Source organism: Geotrypetes seraphini, chromosome 8, assembly GCF_902459505.1.
Source record: "Geotrypetes seraphini chromosome 8, aGeoSer1.1, whole genome shotgun sequence".
In the NCBI taxonomy this organism is placed as follows: domain Eukaryota; kingdom Metazoa; phylum Chordata; class Amphibia; order Gymnophiona; family Dermophiidae; genus Geotrypetes; species Geotrypetes seraphini.
This window is the reverse complement of record NC_047091.1, coordinates 51,737,615-51,749,014: the sequence shown is the minus strand read 5'-3', so window position 1 is coordinate 51,749,014 and position 11,400 is coordinate 51,737,615. Positions and strand designations below refer to the sequence as shown.

The 11,400-nt window shown below is 42.4% G+C and overlaps 1 protein-coding gene across 1 annotated transcript; it reads right to left on the bottom strand.

Annotated features, from left to right (window-relative positions):
- Nucleotides 1–1,919: 1,919 nt before the first annotated feature.
- SERTAD3 (SERTA domain containing 3) lies at nucleotides 1,920–8,275 on the bottom strand. Its single transcript, XM_033957375.1, has 2 exons — nucleotides 8,072–8,275; nucleotides 1,920–6,125 (listed from the first exon to the last, which is right to left on the bottom strand). The coding sequence occupies exon 2, from the start codon at nucleotides 6,117–6,119 to the stop codon at nucleotides 5,187–5,189; it is 933 nt and encodes a 310-aa protein (XP_033813266.1). The 5' UTR covers nucleotides 6,120–6,125; nucleotides 8,072–8,275; the 3' UTR covers nucleotides 1,920–5,186.
- Between the last annotated feature and the right edge of the window lie 3,125 nt (nucleotides 8,276–11,400).

Below are 11,400 nucleotides of genomic sequence, written 5' to 3'. Positions count from 1 at the left end.
GTTCTTTGCCCAGCTAAGAAGAGAATGACATGGATATGGTTCAATCTGAAACAAAGTCAAAACAAGAGAATTTCATTTCTGAAAATTGGCACTTAATAAAATAAGTACTGTACACACTTTTCAGCTACAGTGGCAAAATAACACTCAGAATTTCCTTTTCAGCACCTCCTCATAAAACTATAAGAATGATCTTGTAACGCCTCAGATGAACACGTGTGTTCTTGTACCTTGTTAAAGAAGTGATAAAACTGGTTATATTGCATTGTCACACCTGGTTTGCTTAAGTTTTTTGGAAAGATCTTTATTGATAAAACTTTGCTGAATGTAAACAAACTTAATTTGGGACAATTAAAATTTTATAAAAAAATTGCACATGAAGCATTACATGATTTAAGATTTCTACCTCCATCCCAGAACAAAAGCACTAGGCACTTTTTAAGTGAACTGTGACACTCAAAGGGAGGGGAAGAGAGAGAGAGAGAAAAGAACACACATTCATGTCCCGCCAAATTACAAATTTAGAGTAAACAAATAACAACATAAAATTTGTCTATGAATTCAGTTTTGTAATCACACATTATACTTAATACTGCTCATACTAAAAAAAAAACCCAACAGTTTTTAATATAACACTATCTCGAGAGATGTCCACTTAATCATCCTATTTTAATGACCAAGTCCATTTTATTTCAATATGATTTGCCACAGTGCTTGAAGGGTTAAATTGGACGTGGAAGAGGTTTCTATCGCAGCCCGTGGCACTAAACGCTCAAAGGAATTCTATGATCGTTGGAGCATTTAGTGCTCTGGGCCACGATAGAAACCTCTATCAGGGCTTAGTAAAAGAGGGCTTAATTCTCTTTTATGGGCATAAGATAGGATATCCATGTTAAATTTAAATTAGACTGTGCTCACTGCTCTATGGGCCTAAACAGATTAAACTACTATCATGATCTGTGGGCCTCAGCAGGCCCTGATAGTAGCTCAAAGTACATATGGGACCCAAGTCTATATATATATATATATATATATATATATATATAGCACCCAAAAAACATGCTTAGTGCAATTCTATAAACCACATCTCAGGCACAGTTTATAGAATACACATAGCCCCCAATCCCCATTGACTAAAATTTACACCACTAAAATGCCCCATTACTTAAAGGTATTCCCACAAACTGCACCCCCCCGGCCACACCCCCTTTTGAAAGCCATGCGGTAAATTTACACACCAAAACAGGAAGAAGAAACTCACTCTGCACCAAATCACAAGCTTAATGAAGACAGCAGAGAAGACCACACCATCAAGCTGGACAATGTACTTTAATTGTGTAAACACAGAGTGGAACCAGAAACAGGACCCGCTGGTTCCACTCTGTTCGTTTACATGATTAAAGTACACTGTCCAGCTTGACAGCATCTCTGCTGTCTACCTTATCCTTGTACATTTACACGCACAATTTTATAGAATATGCTTAGCAAGTTGTAAATTCTAATTAGTGCTGATAATTGCTTATTAAATGGCAATTATCGGCGCTGATTGGCACAAGTCAGGCATGTGCACAGATTTGTACATAATTTTTTTTGGGGGGAGAGGGAGGGAATGTGCTTGGAGAAAGCATCTCGAACAGGCTGTTTAAAACTGTTGGCTATTAAATTATGCTTCTGTCATCAAGCAACCTGGAAAAAAGGTATAGCTATCATATACAAACCAACAATAGTTTTAACATATGGAAATTACAAGGCCACAAACTCAAGTTAGCAGTTCACAGAAATTTAAGTGTGGCATCCCTGCAACTTCTAAGAACTGATGCTATAGGTTAGGGGTAGGCAATTCTGGTCCTCGAGAGCTGGAGCCAGGTCAGGTTTTCTTGATATCCACAATGAATACGTACGAGATGGATTTGAATGCACTGCCTCCTTGAGATGCAAATCTATTTCATGCATATTTATTGTGGATATCCTGAAAACCTGACCTGGCTCCGGCTCTCGAGGACCGGAATTGCCTACCCCTGCTATAGGTGATCAAACAGGCAGAACTGTGGCAAACTTAGTGAGCACATCTAAGAGAGGGAAGAACAGAACAAAAGAGCTGGAAAAGACAAGAACCCAAAACTTTAAGCCTATTACCTGAGCTAAGAAGTGATAAGAAGATCATTTCCTACCCCTCCCTTTCCTGTTATTTAGCTAATGCAGGTTCAAATTGTGTTTCAGACTTCTTAAATAAAGTTCATTCATACTCTTGGTATGCTCACACACTATTTCTACTATAATTTCAGGTTTAATTATTTAATACATAACTCATTATCAACTAGAGTAATCCTAAATACCCGATATTAAATCTTTCACAGTTTATTTAACTGACCCCAGAGCTCATCATTCTTGGAGGGGAAAAAGCCCAGCCAACAGTCATTCATTAGGGAGAGTTAATGATAATGGGAACACAAGCTAAAACAATCACCCAAATCAAAATAAAAAGCACCATAAAATCCTTAAATTAGTATTATTATGTTTACAGAAATAAATTATATATCAAAATGTTAAATACTCTGACTGCTTCACCCAGTGTGACCTGTCCCAGCTGACTTTCAGCAGCAGTAAACAACATTGATAATTTAATGCAAGAAACAATATGTTCTTCAAAGCTTTGTGCTGCTGACAAGCCAACCCCAGCTTAATTTATTTGTTATTGGGATTTATTAATTGCCTTTTCCCCAGTATCCATTTGATTTATGCTTACTAGCAAGGTTGCAACTGCCAGTGCTGGTTCACCTGCTACATATATGAATGTTAATTCTTGCTTTTCTTAATGAAGCAACTATATTAGATGCACTGAATGTTGGGCCTTGCAGTCCCCCCCCCCCCTTTGGTTAAACAAAGTCCTATTTTACAAAGTCACAGTAGCGATTCTCCTGTGGCTAATTCACTAAAGTCCATAGAGGTTGAAAGGGCTCTGGTGCATTTGCTGCAGGGGAAGCTATGGTTTGTAAAAGGGGCCCCAAATGATGCATCCTTGCATGCAGAAGGAATAAAACCAGGACTGGCTTAGTAGGTGATTCAGTTCAGAGGAGACAGGCAGGATGTTCATAACCAGTTTGTCCCCTGGAGAAGGGAACAACCTTAGGCTGAAATGGTGAAAAGACTTCCACTGTAAACAGGCTGCCCTTAACACAGTAAAAACAATTTAAGTTTAGGGCAATCTCCACACAAGTGAGGTAGAATTTGCAACTTAAAACAGCTGTACACCTTGAGCCCATGCTGTTAGCCAGGGGATGTCCATCCTTAACCAATGCAAAAACTGCCAGGCAGAAGCAGCTATGATCCCACTCTGGAAATTATACATTTCTGCATGATGGTGACAGAGCTAAACAAACACCTTCTACACTCCTGTTGTTTCCTAGAAGCTGAAGACCACCAGCAGTGTGGCATAACCAAAAAGTTCACACTCAAAAGATGGTGTTGCGGAGGAGATCAGTACTAAAGGGGGAATTATTTAACACAATTTGAACTAACCCAACAGATGAGGTAATTTCTTAGCACAAAGTTCCTGCATGATTGTAAGAGCACTTTGTTCTAAGCACTGATGTTCCATTTCCTTTTTCATCAAATGAGGGCAAACTTTTGGAGAGGCACGATGATTTGCGAAGGGATGACGATATAATTTGAGGATCTAAGGGAGGCATTGGATAGATTCTTCTATACAAAGTATGGTAAATATCAATTACTGATATTCAATTCATTAAAATGCTATACCAAGAATAGCAAAACATAAAATTAAATGTTTAATTTATTAATTTCTTTAATTCAATTTATATCCTAAAAACTAACAAAATTTATTTCATCTACATTTAAAATCTACAATAAGTTTCCCAGCAGGAACGCTCAGCCGGAGATCTGTATCGGAAATAATTTCAGTACTTATATCTTTAACTTCCCTGAGGATGGCCTCAACTGAAACTCAGTTGGAATTGAAGGCTTATGCTGATTGAACAATATAAGTAACTAAAACTGGAAAACAATAAGGATTAAGAAGAGAGAACCTCAGAACTGATTAAACATTTCATATTAGATCATGAATATAAGGAACAAACTGGCTTGATCAAGTCTACGGATTACAACTCAAGGAGATATTGGGACTTTAATTGACTCATCATCAAGTTAAGTGAGCTTTATTGGGTCTGAATAGCTTCAATACTTAACATCATTAAGAGCCTTGAAGATTGATTGATGGACTCTATTTAAAAGCTTTAGACAGTACCTGTAGCTTTTCCTAGCCTATGATTTTGTCATTAGTAGCATTCTGCACTTTGTATTACTTGTTATTGTAGATTTAAATGTAGATGAAATACATTTTGTTAGTTTTTAGGATATGAATTGAATTAAAGAAATTAATAAATTAAACATTTAATTAATTTTATGTTTTGGTATTCTTGTATAGCATTGGATAGATTCTTAACGTGTAGAAAGCCATTCTTTTAATGGTTAAGAGTACCTCATCAGAAGTAAACATGTTTCTGCAAAGTAGCTTATTTCAATCAGGAAGGAGGCATCCATATTGCCATTCTGTCCAAAAGGACAATAAGTATTGGACACCCCAAGGGAAAATTGCACAGAAGCTCATAACTTTTCTAAAATCATTAATACTGTCTGGAACAACTGTGGGAAACTTTTTCCTTTCTATGTATCAACATAACATATTAAAACAGATATATGTCTTCATAGAAGATTGAATGAATGCAGGAACAGCCCCCTTCTGTCATTAATGCTAAAACTCACACCATGAAGCAATTTGATCTAGTCTGACTTAGTTTGAGCTTAAAACAGCTCAGTGGCCGAGCAGGAATGAAATCAAGCTCGGTGAATAGCCAGATTGATGAACTGCAACGGAATGGGAGCTTAAAAAGCTTCATTAGAACCATATTCTGATGCATAGGTCACCTTGGAGTCCACCACTGAAACAAGTGGTCGCATGATCCAATTCTGTGTAAACATTAGTCACTCAGTATTGCTGAAATCCTTAATGGAAGTTGGTTTTTTGATTCTGTAAAGCAGAAGATATTAAAGTCTGCCAAAATAAGTTATCAAGTCCCAACCAGAATCTCCATGATATTGTCTAATTCATTCAGATCCCTTCCACTTTGGTTGGATGCAAATGGCATCCAGTTGCATGAAGATTGGTAAGCCTAGGGGCCATCAGCTGTACAGGACAATGGCCAGCTGCTGGTCGCTGTTCCCGGCATGGAGGACTCTCGTTCAAAAACTGATGTATCAATGTCCAAGAAAAGGTCATCCACTGACAAGTCTCCGAGGTAATTAGAGCTCAAGAATTCAAAACTGCCCAGGAAGGGGGTTGTTGGCATCTCTTTCTCCAATGTCTGCTGTGCTACAACAGCTTCCTGCTGGGGTTCCTTATTTTCTGTGTCACTACTAAGGCCTTGGGAATCATTTACATCAATGAAAAACTGGTTGATCAGATCTATAACCTCAGATTCTACAATGCTGGTGGGGTCTTCTATAGCATTCTGGGAAAAGCCTGCCTGAAGAGAGGGCTCCTGCTCTGGCAAGCATCCAAGGCTATCAGATGAATCTGGCAATGATTTCTGTGAATTACAATCATCAAAGGCCAACTCTGTGTCTCTGTTTTCATTCTGGTGCGATGAAGCTGCAGGAGTATTTGGAGAAGACACTCCATCTAGGACCACATCCAGCTCTTTAATGATAGAAGATATCGCGGTCGACAAAGAAAAATCTTCTTCCGGAGAGAAGAGAATATTGTCCAGGTCATCAGTAGAGGTAGTAGACTGGTTCTCTAGTGCCAGACCAGTAGCTTGGGCTGGTGAGATGGCAACAGGAAGACTGTCATCCACCAGCAGCAAATCTGAAGTGGGAGAAGGGTTGCTGGTTCGCTGGATGTCTTCCTGGATCATACGCAGGGTGTTTTTGACAAGGACGTGCCGTCGCAGGCAACGCTTTACTAGACGACGACGACCCTGGTTAAATTTATCCACCGAGAGGTCCAGCAGAGACTGACGTAGGTGGAAATGATCATCTGTCTCAGAGGATGCCAGGACATCCTCTCCAACAAAAAGTTTGCGCTTCGTTCCACGTGGCTGCATCACTACCTGGAAAAAAAACCAACAGCACATAAAAATGTGAATGCTACCATCCTTATCTATTAGAAATCATGTTTCATATAAAGAGTGTGGCAGTGACGCTTGGGCTGAGCCAGAGTGACCCACCCAGGCCCCTGCCACAAGGAATAGATGTTTGTGACCTGTAACCTGCCAGTGGCTCCCATGCCCACTGGTGTGCTCAGGCTATGCTTTCTTAGCTGAGAGCACAAATAAAGTTCACCACACAAAGTTTTCAAAGCAACAATCAGTTCTCAGTTAAATTCAGGTGCGTTCATTAAACTTAGTTCAGGTCAGATGGCAAAATACACAATAAGCAACAAAAATCATTCTTGTGTAAGGTGACCATTTACTTTTTTCATCAAAAGGGGACATCTATTGTCAGTCACGCCCCCAATCCCACCCTAGCCCCGCCCCTAATTTCTTCCATTCATTTCTCATGTACACATATCTTCATATTAATTCATAATGGTAACCTTAAAATTAAAAAAAAACTACAAAGCACACTATACGCAGAGAAAAAGTTAATTATCATTTATATTTGGGGGGGTTTCAAAGATGTCAAGGCAAATGACTTTAAAATATGCAATGTCACCTCAGTAACTATAGAAAAATAGATAAATATAGTGCAAAATATAAACAGCAGATATAAATTCTCAAAACTGACACATTTTGATCACTAAATTAAAAATAAAATCATTTTTCCTACCTTTGCTATCTGGTGATTTCATGAGTCTCTGGTTGTGTTTCCTTCTGACTGTGTATCCTTTCTTTCTGCACTCAGGCCCAACAATTGTCCCTTTCTATTCCCTCCTTCCTTCCTATGTCCTTAGTGCCCCCCAGTGTCTCTGTTCTGTGTCCTTAGTGCCCCCAGTGCCTCCTTCCCATGTCCATAGTGCCCCCAATGCCTCTGTCCCTAGTGCCCCCAGTGCCTCCTTCCCATGTCCATAGTGCTCCCAGTGCCGCCTTCCTATGTCTTCCCTTGCCCTTCCCTCCCTCGAAGCCAGCCTGCTTGCCTACCTCCCTCCAGTGCCTGATTCAACCCCCCCACCCTCCGCGGATTCAAACCGCCCGCCCGTGTACCGCTGCTACCTGACAGTCTGCCTCCCTACTGTGCCGATTCAAACCCTGGGCCGGCGCGGCTGCTTCTTCCCGACAGTTCGGGCCAGCCAGGCAGCGATTGGCTGGCCCAGAACGTCCTCTCCGACGTCAAAATTGACATTGGGAAGAAGGCAAGAAGCAGTGGCGGCGGCCCAAGGTTTAAATCGATGCGGTAGGGAGGGAAAGTGATCGCCCGTCGGGACGCTATCCCTGAAAACGGGACATTTCGGTGTCCCAAAGCGGTGGGTCGGGACAACGGGACGGCTGGTCCGAAAACAGGACGTATGGTCACCTTATACTTGTGCCTTAATGCTCTCAATTGCTCAGATTCAAACATATTTTTCCAGGCTCTGGCCACATTACAAGCTTTGCCTCAAACAAACAAAAAAAACCCAAATCTGTGTGTGTGGGGGGGGAGGGGGAGTTCCCACTTCTAAAGCAGCAGCCCCGCCCTGGGCTTACAGGCTTGCCCTGCTCTCCAGGAGAAAAAAATAACATAGTACCAAAACAAAAATATTACTTCCCCTCTGCAAGGCTGCAATGGAGCAATTCTAAACCCCAGGAAAAAAAAAACAAAAAACCCCCAAACAAACTTTTCATCTTTCCTAGAACCCTCCCCTGAGTTCCAGTCTCAGCAGCATTTCACTTTGAAAGTCCAGTGCTGATTTTGTAGTCCCTTCCCTGGGTCACACAATTCCCAGGCAGTAAAACATCCAAAACAGAAGGCAAAAAAACCCCCCAAATCAGGCTTTCCTTTTCTTCCTGTTTCTCAGATGCTAGCACAGCACACTCACAAAACAAACTGTAATACTTTAAAAAGATAGGAAGCTTCCCACCTGCCTGCTATGGTTACAACTCCATGCTGTCCTCACCCTCCAGCTCCAAGGGTGAGCTGCTTTCCCACTGCAAGGTGGTGTCTGGAGAAGTTTCCTCTGCAGGACTCCCCAGCTCTGGGCTGAGGTCCTCCATTTCCCAGTCAGCCAGCTGGTGTGAGAGAGCCGTTAAGGGCTCCCTGCTGCTTCCTTCCTGCTTTCCCTGCTTCTGGCTGCTATCGGATTTGTCTTAACACGCCCCACCCCCTTAGCTATATCAGGAGAATTCTTAAAAGGAGCCCCCCCCCTGTATCAAGGGTTCCACACTGCTCTTTCTTACTGGCATAGGGATAAACCTAGAGGCTCTAGGGACTTGTAGTTTCTTGTACTGAAGTGTGTCTGGCTTAAACCTAGGTTCTGTGGAGGGAATAGGGACTGGCTGGGCACTTGGTACTGGGTTCCTATTGCGCTGCACGAGGTCACTGCCACAACAGCCTCCCTCAAAAGTAAGAGTTTTTAAGAAACAAGGAAAGAGAAAAATAAACATAGTAACATAGTAGATGACGGCAGATAAAGACCCGAATGGTCCATCCAGTCTGCCCAATCTGATTCAATTTAAATTATTATTATTATTTTTTTTTCTTCTTAGCTATTTCTGGGCGAGAATCCAAAGCTTTACCCGGTACTGTGCTTGGGTTCCAACTGCCAAAATATCTGTTAAGACTTACTCCAGCCCATCTACACCCTCCCAGCCATTGAAGCCCTCCCCTGCCCATCCTCCTCCAAACGGCCATGCACAGACACAGACCGTACAAGTCTGCCCAGTAACTGGTCTAGTTCAATCTTTAATATTATTTTCTGATTCTAAATCTTCTGTGTTCATCCCACGCTTCTTTGAACTCAGTCACAGTTTTACTCTCCACCACCTCTCTTGGGAGCGCATTCCAGGCATCCACCACCCTCTCCGTAAAGTACAATTTCCTAACATTGCCCCTGAATCTACCACCCCTCAACCTCAAATTATGTCCTCTGGTTTTACCATTTTCCTTTCTCTGGAAAAGATTTTGTTCTACGTTAATACCCTTTAAGTATTTGAACGTCTGAATCATATCTCCCCTGTCTCTCCTTTCCTCTAGGGTATACATATTCAGGGCTTCCAGTCTCTCCTCATATGTCTTCTGGCGCAAGCCTCCTATCATTTTCGTCGCCCTCCTCTGGACCGCCTCAAGTCTTCTTACGTCTTTCGCCAGATACGGTCTCCAAAACTGAACACAATACTCCAAGTGGGGCCTCACCAATGACCTGTACAGGGGCATCAACACCTTCTTCCTTCTACTGACTACGCCTCTCTTTATACAGCCCAGAATCCTTCTGGCAGCAGCCACTGCCTTGTCACACTGTTTTTTCGCCTTTAGATCATCGGACACTATCACCCCAAGGTCCCTCTCCCCGTCCGTGCATATCAGCTTCTCTCCTCCCAGCATATACGGTTCCTTCCTATTATTAATCCCCAAATGCATTACTCTGCATTTCTTTGCATTGAATTTTAGTTGCCAGGCATTAGACCATTCCTCTTACTTTTGCAGATCCTTTTTCATATTTTCCACTCCCTCTTCGGTGTCTACTCTGTTACAAATCTTGGTATCATCTGCAAAAAGGCACACTTTTCCTTCTAACCCTTCAACAATGTCACTTACATACATATTGAACAGGATTGGCCCCAGCACCGAACCCTGAGGGACTCCACTAGTCACCTTTCCTTCCTTCGAGCGACTTCCATTAACCACCACCCTCTGGCGTCTGTCCGACAGCCAGTTTCTGACCCAGTTCACCACTTTGGGTCCTAACTTCAGCCCTTCAAGTTTGTTCAACAGCCTCCTATGAGGAACTGTATCAAAGGCTTTGCTGAAATCCAAGTAAATTACATCTAGCATATGTCCTTGATCCAGCTCTCTGGTTACCCAATCAAAAAATTCAATCAGGTTCGTTTGGCACGATTTACCTTTTGTAAAGCCATGTTGCCTCAGATCCTGTAACCCATTAGATTCAAGGAAATACACTATCCTTTCTTTCAGCAAAACTTCCATTATTTTTCCAACAACTGAAGTGAGGCTCACCGGCCTGTAGTTTCTTGCTTCATCCCTGTGACCACTTTTATGAATAGGGACCACATCCTTTCTCCTCCAATCCCCAGGAATCACTCCCGTCTCCAGAGATTTGTTGAACATTGATTAAAACCTTCTTTCCTGTTAGGCCACTGCCCCCTGTGACTATCCCTGAAAGATATGCTTTCTGATTACAGAACATAGATGCTAACAATATTACCCCACCCTGGTCCCAATGAAGGAGAAGAGGGGGTATAGCACAGACCCTGCGGATCTCTACCACACACCCTTATAAATCTGCTTACTTCGGGGGTAAGTGGGATCCGTGAGGTTTAGAACAAGGATCCTTGCAGAGCTCACTCCATGGCCACTTTTCTTTTAAGGCTGTGCGCTTTAGCTCCACGGGGTCTATGGGGCCCCCAGGTAAAAGGCATTTGGGACATTGGGGTGCAGAAAAGCTGGGTTCAACAAAAGGAAGAGCTAGGAAGAGACAGCAGGAAACTCATGCAGTATTCAGCACCAGCAGTCTCAACCACAGAAACCAGCAAGGGTAGAAGATAAACCCAACAGAACCAAAAGCACATGGCCTTAAGAAAGCAGCCCTGGCAGGGTGTCACCAGGGATCTTCATGTTTTAACTCCCGCAGACTTAATGGACCTCACTCTATAGATCCTTGTTTTAACTTTTGCGGACTTCACGAATCCCGCTGGAAGGGATAACATGAGGATGCATGAGGTGAGGGGGATCCGTGAGGTCCACAGGAGTTAAAACAAGGATCCCTGTAGACCCCCATGGTAAAGCCGCTTTCTTTTTAAGGAAGTGTGGCCGACATCCACACGATCCGTGGGATCCTTGTTTAGAGGTCCGTCAGAGTTAAACTGAAATCATAAGATTTTTAAGGATGTGTTATTGAGATCCATGGGAGTCCATGTTTTACCCCCTCCCATGAAGGAGCTTAGTTAATTTTTTGTTGTTGTTGTTGGGTGGGGGGGAACCACAGTGGCTCAAGATCCACTGAGCTGGCTCTTATGTTATAGAGAAACCATAACTGACAGCTAGCTACCCTAGATCTATCAACTACATGGGGTAGGATTAAATATGAGAAAATCCAGGTTTTGGTGGGTTTTTTTTTGGGGGGGGGGGGTTAGTTAGCATATATTAGTTCTACATGCAGCCAAATCAGGTGTTGTGCTTCCTTGTTTGTCACATGCTCCTGTGTGCCTGTGGCATTGTGGATGCTCCGGGATC